This window comes from Micropterus salmoides, unplaced genomic scaffold (assembly GCF_014851395.1).
Source record: "Micropterus salmoides isolate LMB-PRFRI ecotype aquatic unplaced genomic scaffold, ASM1485139v1 Ms_hic_scaffold_14, whole genome shotgun sequence".
Classification (NCBI taxonomy): Eukaryota; Metazoa; Chordata; class Actinopteri; order Centrarchiformes; family Centrarchidae; genus Micropterus; species Micropterus salmoides.
Genome location: NW_024040485.1, coordinates 13,458,744 through 13,479,304, shown reverse-complemented (window position 1 = coordinate 13,479,304; position 20,561 = coordinate 13,458,744). Strand labels below are relative to the sequence as shown.

The 20,561-nt window shown below is 37.4% G+C and overlaps 1 protein-coding gene across 2 annotated transcripts in view; it reads right to left on the bottom strand.

Annotated features, from left to right (window-relative positions):
* Positions 1 to 230: 230 nt before the first annotated feature.
* The window catches only part of LOC119901979 (corticotropin-releasing factor receptor 2), a 36,532-nt gene continuing 16,201 nt past the window's right edge, over positions 231 to 20,561 (bottom strand). The window contains exons 3-12 of one of the 2 annotated variants that reach the window (XM_038717797.1): positions 16,425 to 16,510; positions 15,723 to 15,829; positions 14,170 to 14,287; positions 13,875 to 14,028; positions 7,586 to 7,646; positions 7,424 to 7,496; positions 6,763 to 6,848; positions 4,804 to 4,939; positions 4,212 to 4,253; positions 231 to 3,274 (exon numbers count right to left, since the gene is read on the bottom strand). In XM_038717797.1, coding sequence (XP_038573725.1) covers positions 3,134 to 3,274; positions 4,212 to 4,253; positions 4,804 to 4,939; positions 6,763 to 6,848; positions 7,424 to 7,496; positions 7,586 to 7,646; positions 13,875 to 14,028; positions 14,170 to 14,287; positions 15,723 to 15,829; positions 16,425 to 16,510 — 1,004 coding nt within the window. In that variant the 3' untranslated portion in view covers positions 231 to 3,133. Of the gene's footprint in view, positions 3,275 to 4,211; positions 4,254 to 4,803; positions 4,940 to 6,762; positions 6,849 to 7,423; positions 7,497 to 7,585; positions 7,647 to 13,874; positions 14,029 to 14,169; positions 14,288 to 15,722; positions 15,830 to 16,424; positions 16,511 to 20,561 lie in introns of those variants that run through there. The other variant, XM_038717798.1, reaches the window with a different exon arrangement.

Sequence of the window (20,561 nt, the reverse complement as noted above, 5' to 3'; positions counted from 1 at the left end):
TGAGTCACTACAAGACTGCTGCATTTATTTCATAAAGGGCTTGGGGATAAAAATAAGTAGCAAATGAATCAACTAAACAGATCACATAAGTGCATTCTGCAGCTAATGTCATATTGCCCAGGTTAACTGAATAGACATAATACAACATATACTCTGTCAACATAGATCACTCTTGTTTACAAGCTCCCTCGAATATGGGACCGTTAATATGAAAAGCCAAACAGCAAAAATAAGAGTATCATTTTAATTCAAATCAGTATTTTTTTTTCACATGTGCATGTACAAATGTATATCAGTGGCACAATGATACATCAATTACAGAGACATTTGCTTCCTTTTCAGAAAATGCATTTTCTTTTGTTTGTAAGGCAACATGGGTGATTCAACAAATAGTTTTCCACAAAATCAGTTGGTCAAACATATTCATGTATAGTAATAAGTTAACAAATATGACATCACATTGCATTGAATACATTTCATCATGTAAAATCAATGTCGTACAAAATAAAGTCAACAAGATTTGGTCTACAAAGTGCAGTGGCAACAATAGAAATATGTAGACATTAAAACATCTGGATGCTGGTAAACATGGGTTGTCTCTTTGGTGAGTTTGAATAAATGATTTGTTTTCTTATTTCTGTATGAAAATATTTCACAACTATTAAGTAATGTTCTTTTTATGTTTATATAACATGAGGAAGTCATGGAAGGGTGTGCAGTGTTACAGCTGCACAGGTTGTGATGCTGGAAACAGAAACTCAGGTAAATATGTATTTACATCAATATCACTTTGCATGATTGATGATTTTATATAACAGCTAATGTCAGTTGAGCAGCACATCATCAAAAAACATTATTATTTATTAACATTATTTTGTTAATTAACAAAATATACAAATTACATCAATGTATGAAATGTACATTTTACGACAAGAAGTGATGAAAGAGTTTATGTTCTATACAACACCCTCATACAAATTTGAAATAAGAAATTCTGTATTTTGTTTTACTTTTTTAAATCCAACTCCACAGTAGATCCAGCAGATTTTAATCCTAAACATAAGAGTACCAAAACATTTAAAAATATACATAAACTAAAAATATGTTTTCTTAAAACAGTTTGTGAAATATGGGTACTTTCTTTCTTGCTGAAAATTAGATGAAAAAATCAGTACCGTTGTCATGACTATCTTAAATGTGGCCTGTTAAATAGTTATATATGAAACTACAGCCTGCAACCTGTTAGCTTTTGCTTTGCATGAAAATTGGAAACAAGAAGAAGCAGATAGCATGGCTCTACACTAAGGTCACAAAATCACCTGCCAGCAACTAAAAGTGTTATAAAGTGTTAAAACTACATTTTACATGTTTATGTGCAGGACTATTTCTTGGCTGGAAGCAGGGACTTCCTTCTTGTCTCCATCAGGTCAAGGAAACCGTCAGCTACTCGTATGGACAGAACCATGCTAGCTTTTTCCAGTCTGAAGGTTAAGCTATAAGCGTACCGGCGGTAGCTTCATATTTAATGGACAGATATGAGAGTGGTATCAATCTTCTCTTCTAACTTTCTGCAAAAAGCAAATAAGAATATTTCCCAAAATATCAAACTATTCTAACAATTTTCAATTGTATTGCCTGACAGACAGAAATACTCTTGTGATGTTGTGTAGCGCGTTTAGGGACATACAAAGGAGGGATCTGCATCAAAACTTAATCCTGGAACATAATTCAGACATTTTTCACTCTACGTAATCCTTCTCAAAAATAATATTTCCTATTTCCTTCATCTTTTTTTTGTTGTTGCAGAAATCAAAAGCATTTTGGGAGTTTAACATTACAGATATTGTTCTTCCCATTATTATGTGAGCAGCCTGAGCGGATGTAAGAGATGGCATTACAGGCCGGTAAAGTGTTTATGGAAGCAATTGGTGTTCACTTCATCAGGCTTTTTGTCTCTTGCCAGTGGCTTACTTGTAACACTGATTACTAAAAAGCCACAAGGATTTCATAAAGCTAAAAGAATTTAATCTGCTTTCCCTGTGCCTGCATGATAAGTCCATGCACTTAACATACATATACATTATATAAATGATTTAGAATCACTTTCCCAACTATACTTCTCTATATATACAGTACATATAGGGAAGTATAGGGAAGTATAAACACCTTTACTAATTTGGAAGAGAGCTTAAATTTGGCCTCAGGGATATAACATATAACACATTAAATTGCTTTGTATGTTCACACCCTCCTTCTCTGAGGAGAAAAAAAGCAAAATCCACCAAACCGGAAGCGAAAAATGACGGTCGAAAGAAATAGGTACAGAGAGGAAGCATCACTTTCTAACACATATTTTAACAATGTTTACACAAGTACAGTACAGTACAAAAAATCATTGTAAAAAGTAACACAGATTTAAAGGAGAAGACTGACTTCTCTGAGGACAAATAAAGGCTTCGTTAGAATGGTTTGTTTGTATAAAATCACCATCTCACATTGACCAAAATGTTTCACCACATCTTGTGAGGTGAAAACCAATTGTTCACTTCATGACCGTATTGTTTTGATATTTAATTCCGGTGGACCCTTTTCTTCCCTAAAAACCTCTTTGCTAGTTGTCAAAAGCAGCTGTTGATGCCAAAGTACAGTTGTTTTTTTGGATCTTGGTTCTTGTATCTAACAACAATTGCAAGTATTCCTTGTCACCATCCCACCAAGTATGTCTATAAAATTTGATGGATTATCTTGCACTAATAACCACTAAGCAGTAAGATGACAGCGATAAGAAGGCTGTAAGACTTGTTGTGATATGAGTTTAATGATGATGCCATTTTTAAGTCTTCTTAATACTCTAATCTCCAGAGAAATTCAAACCCTGCACCTCATGTGCAATATGTTATACTAGATAGACCCTCCAAGAACTTTATATGTCCAATCATACTTCCTGTGCAGTTAAAATGTACTTTTAGATGCTATTACTTGTTCTCACCAGACAACAGAAATCGCATTGCTCTTAAGTCACACTGGACACATTGTGGCCTTGTTAGAGGAATCAGTCTGTTCTGTAAATCACTTCATTGTCAAATCTGTTCCCTTACATGTTGTGCTGGAAATTATACGCTCCACCCGCTGGTCACACAGCTGTGGTCTGTTTGATGCTGTGAAAGCTGATCCTGGTTGGAGATGTAGGGATGGACATGGCTCGTGCCACTCGCACTCGAAGGGCGTGGTTGTCCTGCCATCGGTGCCACCGTTTCCTTACTGCAGAACGCACCTAAAATGTTGAGAATAAATGTTTTATTATTGAACTTGTTCCAGGCTTAAATACTTGTTGCTAATTGTATGTATAAAAATGTTTTAACTTTGAACATGTCTTCAAAGTTTGGACTAAGCTAGACATGCTATTGTTAAATGAAAGACTGACACCACTCTCATATCTGTTCATTCAATAAGAAGCAGGTGAAATTGGAAAGAAGTTAGTCTAGTTCTGTCCAAAGGTGAAAAAATCTGCCTACTAGCACCTCTAAAACTCACTAATTAACACGTTATTTCATGTCTGTTTAATCCGTACAAAAACTAAAGCTAACCTAACTGTCTCCTGTCTGTAGCTTCTCACTTAACAAACGGATATGAGAGTGGTATCGATTTCAATCTCATCTAACTTTTGGCATAGAGTGAATAAGTGCATTTCCCAAAATGTCAAAGTATTATTTAGTGTTGAATTCAGACTAGAATAGAAGGAATAGAAATGTATGAAGCCAGTGGAATTTTTTTACTCTAATTAACCACCTCACCACCCCTGAGTTTCAATTGTTCGAGGGTTGGGAGAGAGCAGCAAGAGGGTCCTTCATTTTTCACAAATAGTGTAATTCTTGTAATGGCATTAATGACTTTCAAACAGATGGAATTCCAGCAATTTGCTTTGATCTTAATTAGATGAAAATGACAGAGCTCAATTAAAGTATTTTTTAATCATATTTAAACACCATTATCAAAATGTTCCAATTCCCTACTGGAACAGAAAATCTTTTAGCAGTTTTAGGTTTCTTTATGAAAGCTACCTGATCCTACTCCTGCTTGAATTTAACAAAGATTTTAACTAATCAAGTAAATCCATGTAGGGCTTTATTAAAATCATATATCAAGAAACACATTGACAATTTAATGAAATTCATAAATACTGACTGTCTTTTTCAACTCCAGTGACTCACCTCTCCATTTAGAAAGCAGTAAAACACTGACACAAAGAACCCCTGCAGAATAAGACACGTTATTATTAGAAGGAGTAAATGCAGCTGTTTTGTGTAATGACACCATAATTAGACATCAGTGGATTCAGATGGTGCTGTCATGAGAAGAAAAGGAATTAGGCATTCAATTTTGGAAGCAAATGTTGTCATGCCAAATATACTGTAATTCTTGGTTGTAAAAAAGCTCAGCTTGAAATCCATTTTTATCTCCCACTCAGTCTTACATTTAAGTGCATCAGACAGAAAGATTTTCAAAAAAATCACCACAGAGCAGAAAACATGCCCACATGGCCCTTTTAATCCTGTCAGCTGAGAATGCTGAACATGAGGCAGGAGGGCCATGTTGTGTATAAGCCCTGCCAGGATGCTACTTCAAATCATCTTCTCACAAGAAGGCTCATAACTTGAAAAGTCAGAAAGAAAGAAGTGACACAACTCTGTGATAAAACATAAAGAAATCAGTATGATTCACATTATTCACTTTGCTTACAATGTGTGCTGGTTTTTGTTAGTATTGGCCAGTGTCACACTGTATCATTACCCTTATTCTCACCTGAAAAGACTGTAAAAAGGAGTTAAAATAGATGAAAACGATTTGTGAGATGTCATCCTCCCCCGGATTCACAAAGAAGAGCATGTAGGTGATGCCCAGCAGAGGTAGCAAGACCAGTGTTGCTTTCACTGCTTTTCTGTGAAGACAGGAATGGAGCATCAGCAGCCAAAAAATTACTAATATAAGAACTTGAATTTCATTTGATGATCTTGGAAAATGCGGGACAGTCAGTGGCAGTCTAGGGAAAAAAAGAATCACACCACCCCCTTGCTTCTCAAAATATCAACACAATATTAGAGATGAAGCCTAGTTTCCAAGATGGAAACAGATCCATGTTGCACTTTATTTTAAGGGTTTATATGATTTAACTAATGGCTAATAAATAATAATGTAATGCAATGCTTTACACATAACAAGTTTGGAATATAATTTTTATTTGTTAATAATGCATTTCAAAATTTTTATTAAATGCATTAATAAGGACTCATGTTTTTAGTTAGTTTTACCAACTAAAAGGTCTGCAGTTAAAAATGTTAATAAGTTCTTAAAATAGTTTTTACAATTATCCATAAAGTCTGCAGTTCTAAATGTTAATGTTGTCATAAATTGATTTTGGTTTGGAGGAACTGCAGATGAAGCAGTTGAACTGTCAATTGGACTCCTAAATACAGAGCTAGAAAAGCCTAAATGTTCAAAAAGGTTTTTAAATAAGAGGGATTATATTATATTAATTATTATATCATTAATATAATTTTTTTGCACACATTCTTAACATGCTGTGCCAAGCAAGCAATTTAAAGATCACAAAAAAATCACATCTTTCCTTGTCAAACTGACTCAAACTGTCTGTTCATATTGTTCATGCACATCTGGACAAACTGGCGTAATTTTGAAAGAACCATCGTGCTCTATTTTTAGGTCAACAATTTATGTCTGACACTCCTGTCCTCCACTCACTAAAATCTGAATGGCTCATGTCAGCATATCTGTCACACAATAACTGTAAATCTAACTCGAGCCTGAAAAGCCTACATTGAAGTTGTCTGAGCTGTGACACTGTAAACACCCTGTATACTCTAAATAATCCCAGAAGGAGAAAAACACACTTAAAGTAAAAGGAGAGAAAACACTCTCACAATTTAGCAGTCCGATGCACAAGCTGTGTGGGTCATAAATCAGGATTCCACACAGGTCACGTCTCTCAAGCACACAGCAAATCTCTGCATTTACTGATCAAGTCTTGTCAGACACATGAGAGGTTTTCCACCTCCAAAGATTACTGGTTGGACTAAATGAATTGACTTGCTCCATGAAGTATTGTAACTACATTGTGCTCACTCAGGTCAATTTGTTTGTCTAGACTTCCATTTTGAAAAAAATATGACAGCAACACATCAAGCATTTTCAACATAGCCCATAAATTCAAAACTTGATGTCTGCCATAGTCTCTTTGGGAATTACTGAACCAGCTGCTCTGATGATAATGATTTTCACAGCCTTAAAACATTACATGTTGTCCTTGGAAGGAGCCAACAGTTGTCCTTGGAAGGAGCCAACAGGAGAAGTGTCATCTCTATACTGTATACAAGCATCCAACCATCTACACACTGGTGGACTTTGGGGATAAGAAGTGTCCTCTACGATGGTCCAATGTGCAAGGAAACACGGTGCAGTGCGCTTTAAGGTGTCCTTTGAGTGGAGAAAACACAATGCAGTGCATTAAAGTGTGCCCTTCCAGTAGAGAGAACACGGTGCAATTCCCTCTAGGGTGCCGTACATGCTAGAAAATCTGTTGGCCTCTACATGCCATAAAAGGTTAATTAGTCAATAGTTCCCTGTGTGTTGTTAGTTATACTTTAAATCTGAGTCACATAATAAAACAATTTTAACCTTACAAGGTTGGAATCTGGTTCACCATAAATTATTCACAGCTGGTGCCCTACACCCGCACTAACTCACCTGTACTGTATTGTTTCAGATGTGGTTGACGCTCTTAGTTTGGTCATAAGAATTCTTACTATGTTGAAGAGGAAAACAAAGTTTATCTAGAAAAAAACAACAACAAACAAAATACAAAACAATTAGTTTTGAACCCTGTGTAAATGGCTTACACTGAAATACACCAAGAGCAATATTCTGCTGCGAACAGACCCTGCTCATTAAATGCTGAGTAGGAGGACGACAGGGCACAACACAAGACAAAGCCACCTCCTCTCCTAGCAAGCCAGTGTTGTGTTGTGAAGAGCACACAAATCAGATCTGGTCACCGCACTACTACATGTTGATAACAGCTTGTACATAACCATTATCGGATACATTCCTATGAATACAGTTTGTTATTTTCAGGATTCTTATGTGTGGAAATACCTTAACCCATCAGGAAGATTAATTCCACCTTGCCAACAAGCTAGATGCAGGATGGAAATGGGTTTCATTATAAAACCATTTTCATTTCAGTGCAGATTTCATCAGTTTACACCTACAAGCAGCAAGCAGGCATTAGTGATAAATTTTATGTTAGTGTAAAATGTGTGTTGAATAAATGAATCGTTCTAACAATATAGTGTGGGAATACTAGCAGTGGATGTGCAGTGCGATGACTTTCTGTGTTGTTACTCACCAGGAGCACAAGAATAACTGGTCCCTGGTATATGTAGTCCATATATTTTCCAGGTTCTTTACCAAACCAACATCTGTTGACACAAGAAAAGAAAGAATCAATACCATCAAATTAAAGAAAATGTTTAAAAAGGCATTAGATTAACTTTTTTTTTATACTTACTGTTCATTTTCATAATACAACTTTCCTATGGCCCAGGCTACTATTATAGGACATGGAATACCTGTAATAAAGAAATCAAAAGATTAATTTAAGTCAGAAATAACAAAACATTTACAGAATAAGGGACATAGAATACTGTTAAAAAAAGTTCAATACAAAACATTAATTGTAATGTTTTAATAAATGTAGCAATCCACCATAAAATATATTTGGTTATATATATATATACACACATATATATATATATACATATGCTGCATCAAGTCTGCTCTTTTTTAAGCAGTTCATTCTTGACTTTGTCAACCTGGCAGTGAGTCAACACGCTAAACGAGCAAAGCATCTTCTAGCTAAATGTCATTAGTGAGTATAACCAAATCAGATGTGTTAATAACACTGTGACAGAAAGCTGACCAGATGTGGTCACGTTTTGTAACTAGCTAGACAACGTGGATCAGATATTTGTAACAGTGAAATGATTAGTGAAATGACCTTTAATGGAGCTGAAGGAATACAGGTCTAAACCTATTATGATTCCAGCTATCTTTAGGGCCTCTGGTGGAAGAGAGATTTAGTCTGCCCCACTTCCATTATTTCCTAATGAATTCTAATTAACGATTTCTCAAGACTTATAGCAGTGGCACACTGAGAAGTCTCGTCAATGGCGTGTGGCTTCTACATTGCAGCTGTTGTAAAAATGAAAGAACAAAATAATTATCCCTCATATTAATTCACCTGCATTTATAAACCAGTTTCTACTTTAGTATGACTCTTAACAAATCATTTTAATTTATTACATTTTAAATAATTAAGGTATTCCTTCATCTTCCATCCCTTTTAGCCTGCTTATTTTTGAATTTGTGAATTTCCCCAACAAGCAAATGATACTGTCTTTTAAGAGATGGAATATCACACAACAAACATCAATTACAGAAAATTAAAACATAATTTGTCACCCTACAGGGTATGTGGCTTATATATTGGATCAAAACCAAAAATGTGTTTAATCCACACCTGCAGGAGTGCCTAGTAAATTTCAAGTACTGATGAGTTGACCTTCCTTAAAGATGAAGCCACACAGATAATCGAATTGTCATTAGAATCACAAAAGGTCATTAAAACTAGATTCATGTGTGTGATATCTGCCTTTGATTGCTTCTGTGTCATTACCAATCATATGTAAACTGCTCATCTGCTAGTTATTTATTTATTTTAAAGTGTCTATGTTGTCAAGAACACACACTGGGGCTTAATGAATGAATCTTTTGATCTTATATTGTGAATGCAAACAATTTAAGAACTTCATCAATACTTGTGTACTTTTTGCTTGTTCTTACGCAAGATCAAAATTTGATAATGCCCTAGACCACAAAAGCCCACATGCACAAAAGCTAACTTTTTTGGGCTATAAAGTTTTTATAATGAGGATGAAAAGGCAATTTACTTTATGAAAACACACAAGAAAAATGTTCTACACTTACTAAAGACGACTAGGTCTTGCCTAAATGACAACAAAATTAGACCAATGTGCCCTCACGCACACACACACACACACACACACACACACACCAGCCCATTAATTAATTATGATAGCACATGTCATTTATTGGGTTTTTAAAAAATTGCTGGACTAGCCTATAAGCAGTCCATTGTATTCATGTGTGTATCAAGGCACCATCTCCAAATCCGTGCCCCTTCTACGATAGAAAACAATTCCATTCAAAAAACATTCACATAATATTTAATGCACAGAATCACATCTTGGGGGGATTGCAGTTGGCAAGCTTTAATACACACCTGTTCACTAACTAAGACCACGCCAATTAAGGTAAAACAGGTAGTTTATTTGGTTAGCAAGAAGGTTCAGGAAGGAAATGATGGAGGGGTCAGGAGGGGAGGGATGAAGGGGTCGAGAACTGAGAAAAGGAAGAGAAAGTGGCCACTCTAAGGGTGAACTGCCACTATAGTGGCCGCCGAATCCAGTGAAGGGAAGTCATTCCAGCTCCATTGACAAGCATTGTTGAATACGGCAAGGGACAGAAAATGAGAAAGAAGGACTGGCCTTGTGGGATGATACGGGTGGCAAAATGTGTCCAAGTAGGGAGAAAAGTTGGTGCTTGGTACAATGGTAGAGGAGACTGGAATACACTTAGAAATATGATGGAGTTTCTTAGGTTGGGAGGGAGGCTTTAAAGGAAGTGGATAATATATCTTGGGGCTGCTCTTGCACCTGAATTTGGTGCAGATGGTTAGGTAACATGAACCTATTACAAGAAATGCCAAAAAAGAAGAAACTCCAGAATGAAAGTGCTGGTAATGTCAACCAGGCGTGGTGGCTGGAAGATATCCTGACGGAGGATGAGGTTATTGGTGAGGTTATTGGGTTATTGGAAAGGTGGGCAAGTTGTTGGTGGGTGGGGCATAAGGATAGGGAAAAGGAGTGGCAATGGTGCAGCTGGTGGCTGGATGAGTAGAGGTGCTGCACAGGTTGCAAGCCAGGTAGGAGCTTGCTGCAAATGCAAAGCAGTACGTTCTGAGTCAAGGTTGCCCCAGTAGGTGTCCTGATTAAATTGCTGTAGGCGACATATGGCCTGGGATGTGAAAAGGACGTGATTTAGGAAAAACCAGTGCCTCCGAACTGCGGAGCCAAATCAAAGGTGGACAGGTAGTCATTCAACTCGGCCCTGCAGTTGGGGACGGGAACAGGGAAAGAACGAGAGGAAATGGAGTGGGTCCATGATGTGGAACACAGTGTCTTGTTGTGGCTGTGGCAGAGTGGACAGCAGCGCTGTTGGTGGTTGATGCGAGAGAGAAAGAATTGCTTGAGCGGGGGAGCAGAAGGAGCTATGTTAGCTGCAGCTGAAAGAAGGGAAGAAGAAAGGATGCTGGGATGGGGTGATGCACGTGCATCGGCATGCTGGGTCCGCATAGAGCTTAGTTTGGAATGCGGAAGTGAGCAGCCAGCTGGAGTGGTGTTGGAGGTGGCTGTGTAAAGCTGGAAAAGCCTGGCTTTGTTGGCTGTGGAATGGGATTTGCCTTTCCTTGAGTGCATGCTGAAGGTGGGCGATGGTCCATTCAGAGATGGTTGTGGAAGGAGCCAGAATTGGGGGCTGCAGGTTGGTTGGTGTGTGGCCGCGGGTCGAGTCTAGTGGTGCGGCTGGTTAGAAGTCGGGCGTCTGGAAGAGTGGACTTCCACCGAAAGTTGGCGATGTGTGTGTTCAGTGAAGTCGGTGCTGAGGAATTGGATCATGGAGCGCAGTCATGGTGAATGAGTGGCTGTTTTATTTATTTCTTTTAGAGTGTCATTCATTTGTTAAAATGTGTAGAAAAGTGAAGAGTATAGTAATATCTTCTGCTGATTTTGAAAATTTATTCCATGATGAACCCTGGTGGATTGTCTTGATGGTCCAGGCGCATTCTGAGAGGTGGATGGTGGACTGGAGCCAGAGGCTTCTGAAAAATAAAATAAAAACCATAAATATGTTTTTTGTTTAACTTACTCATATACCAATGATTTAAAATGGGCATGTAGCTTAAAACAAAGATGGGTATATGGTAGGCTATAGATTAGGTAAAATTCATGTTTTATAGATGTACGTTTAATGTGGAATTACATGCAGTCAACTTTACTTTAGAAAATTTGGATTTATGCTTACGTTGTTTTCAGATCTTGCTTTCTGAAAGGGTAGGGTATGCTGTCTGGCGCTGACGGGATGTTCCCTGGCTGTGGTAAGTCACTGTCCAGTGACTGCTCAGAGAGAAACCTCTCCAATGATGGCTCCAATCTGCTCATGTCTGTTGTTTTGACAGTTTCCTGGCCAAGTCCCGTGCCTTTATTAGTTTGCCTGACTGCAGACAGTCATTTTTTGGTGTCCATTTTCAGATCAAACCTTCCCCCCCCCCCCACTTAATTTCAACAAGAGTTCTTTCTTCTGCACAAACAGCATTAATTGAACTGGTGAGCTCTTACCATGTTTTGTGCTTTTCTGGACCCTTAACCCCACCGCTCACACTTGACACAGTTTTTTCTAAATTAAACTTCATTAATTAGTTTCTATCTCTGCAAAAGAAAAGTTTTTTGCTAGGCAGCATTTCCTTTTATTTAACTTCCTTTTCTTCTTTTGTCTGAGTTACATTACCTGTCAAATGTGAGTGGCTTGTTGTTTTGCAAAGGCAACTTAAATATGGTGCCATTATATGGGTTTATTGTGAGGAGTCCTAATGCTAATTGCATATATCCTGGTACATGCATCCAATTTAAGATCAATGCTATTCATCAACGTACTGAGATGGTTAAGAACAGACTTTGCTGTCAGCGCACATTTCATGAATCCCAAGTAGGATTTTCCTTGTATTGCTTTGTGCAAGAACAAATATAAGAGAAAAATAAGAAAACATTCATGCATGAGGCCCAATGTCCATTACATAAAAAGAAATGAAAATGTCAGAATGGCTCAGGGAAGCATACAAGCATGTTTCCATCAGCATTTTTCTGCCTCATGATGGAATATTCTGACACTCTGCATTTCCTAATAGCTTAAGTCATGGTGAGCATAGATAATTTCTGCAGTCATGACGGGGCATCTACTCCACGTTCAGAACTCATTCTATCACTGGAAGTCAGGCACAAAAGCAGGAAATTGTCTACACTTCACTGCAGTTCTGTTCATTTATAAATTCAAAGCCTCATCTTGAGTCTGTAGCACTAAAGGATCTCCCTTTGCTTCACTCGCCAACCAGACACAACTTAAGCGCTTTCATTCAAGCAAATGCTCATTTTGAATTGGGAAGGAATGTCATGTTACACTGTGCTATTGCAATAGCTGGACCACAGTGTTATATATACAGTGTTATATATATATATATATATATATATATATATATATATATATATATATATATATAATATGTATATATATGTATATATGTATACATATACATATACGTATATATATATATATACACGTATATGTATATATGCGTATATGTATATATATCATATCTAGACAAGAAAGCTCCTCACAATGCATGTTTGCCTGTACACCAAGCGTAGCAAGGGGGCCGAGGGCTAGTGAGTGTCAAGACCACTGTCCAGGATGAAACGACAAAGATCCAGGAGTACATCAGGAAGGATGGATGGCCCCCAAAGGTGAAGGGCTTAGTGAATACCTCAGGCAGCAGAAACCCGAGGGTGAGGACAAGGAAGATGAAGAACCTTCATAGAGGGACAAGCCGCTGCACGGCATGTACCACAGACAAATAGAAGAAGAGGCCGATATCAAGAAATCCTACCAATGGCTGAAAAAGCGCTAATCATGGCGGCACAAGAACAGGCACTCAGTACAAGATCAATAGAGGCTGGGGTCTACCACACCAGGCAGGACCCCAGGTGCAGACTGTGCAAGGATGCCCCTGAAACAGTACAGCATATAACAGCAAGGTGTAAGATGCAGGTAGGAAGTGCGTACATGGAACGCCCTAACCAGGTAGCTGGTATAGTGTATAGGAACATTTTCCATGAGTATGGGCTGGAAGTCCCAAGGTCAAAATGGAAGACACCTCCTAAGGTAGTTGAGAATGACCTAAGATCCTGTGGGGCTTCATGATCCAGACTGACAAACTGGTGATGGCTAACCAACCAGACATCGTGTTGATCGACAAACAGCAGAAGAAGCTGCAGTGATAGATGTGGCAATCCCAAGGGACAGCAACATCAAGAAGAAGGAACACGAGAAGCTTGAGAAATACCAAGGGCTAAAAGAGGAGCTAGAAAAGATGTAGAAAGTAAGAGCAACAGTGGTGCCAGTGGTAATCGGAGCACTGGGGGCTGTGACCCCCAAACTGGGAGAGTGGCTACAGCAGATTTCCAGGTAAAAAATCAGAGGTCTCTGTCCAGAAGAGTGCAGAACAGCTAAGATACTGCGCAGAACCCTCAAACTCCCAGGCCTATGGTAGAGGACCCGAGCTTGAGGATGACACATACCACACCGCAAGGGGGATGGTTTTTTTTATGTATATATACTAATTCAGAATAATTCTAAATGATCAAGTTATATGGCTGAAAGTTACAGACCAGCCACTAAATGGAGCTTGAGGTGAGATTGTTTTGTCAAGTCCTAAAATTGACGAGAAGACAATTGAGCAAACACATCTGTTGATGAAAATCATTGAACACAAACTCATATCAGTCTGCAAAATCACGCATTTAAACTGTGAACCTTGTTTATCAAGAGAACAAAACCAACAGCCGAGTGAAGTGATACTAATGCACTGTCAACGTGAAGATACTCACACCAGCCGATGAAAAGGAAGACCCACTTTCTGAGCTTATCAGTTGAATAAGTCATTACAATGGCTGTGTGAAGGTAACATCCTTCAACAAACATCCAGAAAAAGTTTGTCACCACAAAGTAGTTGTATATGGTTGTAATTAACCGACACCAAGGCTGAAAAAGAAAACACACGACTCAAAGTTACTTGTAAATTGCAACAAAAATACTAATACTTTTCTTAATATAAACTTATTCACAGCTGAACTTGTTAGGAATTTTAAATGGCTTTATAAAACTGTAAATCGATAAGGTTACCTCATTGCTCTCATGGATATTGTGGTCTATCAACTGAAGCAAAAACCACATAACATTCCTCAGTATGAAGGTGGTGATCAAGTTCCAGTGGATGATGTTTCGAAGACATCGTATACTCCTATACCCGCAGGTCGAATGAAAGAAATGTTTTATTATCATAGTACAGTTGATTCAAAGTAAACTGAGGTCTCAAAATTAGAGTACAAAAATTAGGGCACCATTGGCCTTTTGATATACTGTAATGTCAGCAACACAATGGCAAGTCATGTCACTGCAGATAGATGCTCAAATAGTATATGCAAACTTTATTTAACATTTATTTTGCATATCTTCAATCAAGTATGATTTGTCATTGTACTTAACTTATAAAAAAATAAAGGTTTAAAGTATGCCGAATTAGTTGCTAGCAGTTCCTGTGTGCACTATACCCATGGGTGTGCAGACACATGTATTTGCAATAGACATCAGAAATATTGGTATCCAATTAAGATTGGGAATAAAACAAAATAAAAACATAAACATATTACACAAAATGTATAATACACAACATGATAAATATAAAAAAATATAGACAAATATAGAAAAATGTAGAAAAACATACGAGTCACAAGAACTGCATCATTTCACATATATCCATAATATAAAGCTAACTGACAAGAAACTATTAAGGACGTTAGGACAGACATCCTATAGGTCTTACGCTCTTTTGAATTTTTATATAAAACATTTAAAAAAGCAATTAAAAAAGTGGAGACTGGGATTACTGGTCATGTGACCTAGACACGGCCTATTTAGCACACCTGTGGGTGCCCTTGCAATTTCACTGAGTGAACCTGATGAAGCCATAGGCAAAACACATTGTTCACAATAAATCACAGTAAAGTCAATTCAGTGTGCGGTGGCTTGCTTTTGATTTTTTTTGCTGAAAAATATCTGTATCATGTCTGTGTGATCAAATTTGACTGACTTATGACTCAGAAAAGGCCACGTGTATAAGGACTCCCACTACTTAATACTGTATGGTGGGTCATCATGGTTTAAAGAGCTGGTAAAAGATAAATCATTCAATTTTCAGGTTTTTAAAAGACTGTTTTAGTTCAGATGACAACATTTTGTTTCAGGCATTTTCTTATTCTTCTGTCGGGGGGAACCCTAAGTAGCTGCAGATTGTTCCATGAAATCTAAAGGGATTTCATCTAGGAACAAAATGTTAACTATTTTGGTCTTCAACCTAAAGAAATCAATATTTTCCTTCAGAAGCCCACGTTGATCAAACCACAGAACAACTCAGCTGAGGTTGTGGTGTGTGTCTGTGTGTGTGTGTTTAAACTAGGACATGAGGTATGACTGAAGAGAAGAAGTGTAATGAAGTCCACATAATATCTTTCTTAGCCTGAGTGCTCCAGCTGAGCCGAGCAGCAGAGATCTATTCATTTGACATAAGCGAGTTAATGATAAGCAGTCAGAGGATATTACATGAATTTCCCTGAGTGTCTTCTATGAGGTATCATGCATACAGGACACATTTAGATGAGTACTATTTCTGTACTTGCCTTAAGCACAAGAAGAGAATGAAGGCCATGACTAGAGCTCCCACAGAGATACAGTGGCCTAGGTAGTTGATGATCAGCGCTATTTTATAATGCATTGGATATTTTCTCTGTGAAGACAACGCTTGAATTATTTCTCTAATGCAACGGCTGGACAATAGAACAAAGAGAAGATGTTAGGAATACACAAATGAACGAATAGAACCAGGGTGTATCTATTTATTTATCATTATATATAGGCTTCACTGTGTTTAGCTAAAGTAAGAGACAGCAAATGTCACTGACACACTTCGGATGTCTCAGCTTAAAATTATCTGAGAAAATAGAGCAAGACCCAGAAATACACATAATCAGGAGACAAGATGTGAGGTAATCAGACCAAAACTCATTACAGACAATACATCAGACTTACAGTTTGGCCTCAGGCTTTGCTCTCAAGGACACAGACAATACTGTACTTGTGTATTTAGCATCTTGAAACAAATGTTTAAACACTTTAACTGCGCTATGTAGCAAAATTAAATGCTGTTCAATAACTGTTACGCAATCACAACACCACTTTTCATTTGCTTTATCGGACTGTTTTTCCCTGAGCGCTATTAGTGTAATGATGAGAAACTGTGATGAGCGTTTCACTGAGATGGTGAACAGATTGCTTGCAGAATGAAGGACATAGCACGATTGGTCCTGCGACGCCACACTAACCTTCTCCTCCAAAATGGGTTCACAATTGGAGTAATTACTCTTCAACGCCCAAGTCCCATTATCCAAGCATTCCCTGTAAGCACTCCCTGCAAGAAAAGAGTTAGGAGCTCAGTTGAGAAAACAATGAAATTGTAGCACTGTTGCACACATTGATTATATTTTCAGGTACTTGTTGAACTCAAATATTTGTTCTTCTGTTCAAATCTCCTGTCCGTGTTCAACATCAAACGCTGCACTGCGTTGAGAAAGTGCTGGTGCAAGCCAGTTGTTTGTTTGTGGTCGTGTTTATAGGTAAGCTAAAACATCCTTGTAATTTCTTAGGAGCTCAGTTCAAACTTGAGCACTTCTATCTGTCTGAGCCTTACACAGAATACCAATTCAGCAATACACATTTTTATTCATAGTGGGGAAACGCAAAGCCTCTTACTCTGTCAGTTTATTTGCATATCTTTTAAAACCTGCTTTCTATAATCAACTTTGAACTGAATTTTTCATTTTGCAGTTCCTCGCTGCACATTCTGAGGGCCCTTTATCTCTTTAACATTGAAAAATGTATACAGAGTTCAGTGGAAATAGTACTGAGCAGCGATAAATTATCTTCTTCTGTTCTATTATGACCAGCCACTTAAAGTGATAATTTCAAGCACTCTGCTTCAAAGGTACACATGATTAACTTAGGTGTTTATTATTGTGCATGAAAACTTGCATCAGTCATGGTTTTGCTGCTGTTGCTTCTGGCTGGTTTATACAGTTTTCAAAAATGTATTAAAAATAATAGATTCAGTAAACCTTTTGTTATTTAACCAGACAATATTTTCACCAGTGTGTATTACATATTTATGTATATATTATTCTAAATAAATGCCTTACAGATTAACTTTATTTCACTGTACGATCAGTTTATGTCTAAATACTGAAACTGTTCAACATTATTTATTATGCTAAAGTTGTTTCAAAATATTTTGACTATTTCTTGTGAGTAAATGAGTTATATTTCCCTACACATAGTAAGGGATGAATGAATATATTTATATCAGCGTTCATAAAGTTGCATAATACCTATTTTTTCCCAATGTGGATTAGCACGTTACAGTAAACACATCTCAAACAAGAGTTGACTGTAATGTTTATATTCATTCATCCTGACTCAAAGATTCTTGTCAAAAACAAAACAATTTGGCAGAAATTGAGGAAACCATCCACCTAAGAAATGCCTACAGCGACTCTCGAAGCAGTGGCAGCTTCCTTGGCTTTCAAATTAATGTTACGTAATGTGACATTTGTATTTGGAGAGCAGACAGCAGAAATCAGCTTGTGGCAAATAGAAACAGAGAAGTAGAAAATGACTCTTTAAAACGGCTTCATAATATGCTTTCATTAGCCTTATGGCAACACATACTGTATTGTGACTAGACAATGCTTTGTGCTGTTCATGAAGGAAGATCCCAATTCTCTGCTATTTGAGTAGGAGCTGTGATAACTGATAACTGTGATAAGTCGATTGACTTGAATGAATGGAACATCAATCCCCTGCGACGCAGTAAAACAGAAAACACACTGTGCTTGTTTGGTGACTTTGCAAAAAAATCTCAATATGTTCATCTATTATGAGTTCTTGTGCAGTTTAAGCAACCATGATATGACAGCTAATGTCGCATGCATGGCAAATAAACTGGAGTAATGGGAGTAGCTTAACCTGTAGGGAGGAGGAGGGGGAGGGTCATTTACAGTGGGGACGCTGGGGACGTGTTGCCATCACTTTTTGAAAGCATTTGTTAAAAATGTTCTGAAAAGTAGCTTGCACCAACAAATGTTGATTAACAAATAGAAATGCTATGAAAAAGGTTCATTTGCACAATAAGAAAACCTGCAATGCAACGTAAACATAGAAGGAACCTCTGAACTGAAAAAAAAAAGTAACTAAGCAAAAAAAAAACAATAAGCTACTGATTCCTGCATTATATTTTATTATATTTTTATATTGTGAATTGTCACCTGCCTCCTGAATTTTGTGCTTCCCTTTATAAAAATAAAGACATTTCCACCATAAATTGGTGCAGGAAATGTCTCCGGAATACAGGAAATTAAGTGTTTAATGCTCAAAATCTTCTGGGGGAGGACCCCCAGACACCTTTATTTAATATCTCAACTATACATTTTGTTTTAAATACTAGGTCTATTAAAATATATTCTTGTCTTGTAGTCATGGACATCCTGTGCAATGTCACGTCTCAGTGTTTCATCACACCCCCAATCTGACCCCCTAAATGGAACGATGGTGTATTGGTGAGAGGAGTCTGACCGATGTTTTTTTTTTGTCCCAGTCCAGCCCTGGTTTTTGTTGTTAAACTTTTGACTGCATAATAATGACAAAGCCATAATGACATTGATTATGGTGCACACTGAGTGAAGTGAATAAAAATGGAAACCCTAAAAATATAAAAGCTGTTTGATACAACTTTCCGGGAGTTGTTGATTAAACTGCATGGTCATTTTCAAAGCTGTTCCTGTTCTTATATTGGGCTCCATTGCACAATTGTGGATATACATACAGTCCAATATAACAACAACACATAATACAGCTGGGGAAAAAAATGCTGAATCAAGAGCTCTTTGACCCAATGAGCTTTATAGGTATTGTATGTACTGTACATGTCTCAAAATGTATGTGAGGTCTGGATATTTGAATAAAGAAATTTAGAGTTTTTTTAGCTAATGGCTTTTTTCTTCGATTGTCAAAATTGTGAAAACTCCCTTGGCATGTTTAACCAGCATGACTGTTCTTAGCTCTTTAAATGTTCCAACAAAATAAAAAACAATAAAAAAACTTCGAATTGACTGTTGACTTATGGGAAAAGAGCTGCAGAGCATCTGGACCACATTACAGTAATAAATAATAATGAACAGCTGCAGACCTGATGGGTTATATACATTTATATTTGCAGACTTAATGGCAGGGTGAAGTGAGAAACCTATGAACATTTATTAATGAATTGCTAACATTTATAGCAGAGCTATACTGTTTTGGTTAAGAATTAATCAACTATTATCAAAGCCATTAGTAACAAACTCTTTCAAAGTTGAAAAAAGGTATAAAAGGTGACCTATTAGATGTTATAACGTGATAAACATTAATTGTGTGGTTTATGAATTTTTTGATATCCATTATTCTACAGGCAGTTTCAAGCAAACCTCAATCTCAATGAAAGTGAAACGATTACCACCAGTAATAATGCACCAAGGAAAGTGGAACGTATGCTGTGTTTTTTCATTAAGCCAAGTAAACATGCATTTTGGAATTTTTTGTCAGTGTGGTTGAAATAAGTTCATCTTCAGGACATGAAGTTGTTCCTTGTTGGTGGGCACTACTTCTCTGATGGTATCTGTTTTTTTTACATTACCTTTCAGTTTAGTAGTGGGTTACTTCACTTGCACATCCCAACACAATTGTTCAATCAAAGCACTTTACTGGATAATCTGTGCAGACAAACAAACAGCAATTTATGACATTATATCTGTTTTGGGGAGTTTTGTCCCTGTGAGCGATTCCACTGAGGCAGAACTGATTCAAGGTACTGGTGCAGGGAGAGCACATTCCTGATTAACCATCTGTGCATTACGCATGATAAAGCTATTCTCTTCACATTTATCTTTACAGTGTGTTATATTCACACTGTTAAAATATAAATCACCAAATGACTCAGTCTCTCTTGAGTTTGGGTAAGGAACAACGCTGCCATGAGAAGGTGTTAACAATGATCTAAGTAGCCCATTACTAACCGCACTGTGCCAACATTGCCCTCCTCTTCCACTAGCACTTTAAATGTGAGATAAATTGTTAATACATTGTTATGAACTAATCTGGACAAACCAAACCGTCTGTGCTGAGCTTGACCTGTTTCTTTCAGCCGATTGTTGCTGTGCTACAACTGTGGGATGTGCAGCAATGCCACAGGAATATTATAGTACAATATTTTTCACTTAAATATTGTGTAAGCTTTTCTGTCTGTGTCTTGTGTTTAGCTTTACTTTGTCATCTGTCTTACTTTTGAGCCAGGAGCTCAGTTTCCTGACTGATGGACTTAAACAAAGAAAACTGACTGCTATGCCTCCTCAAAGCACCAAGCTGCGGCTCAC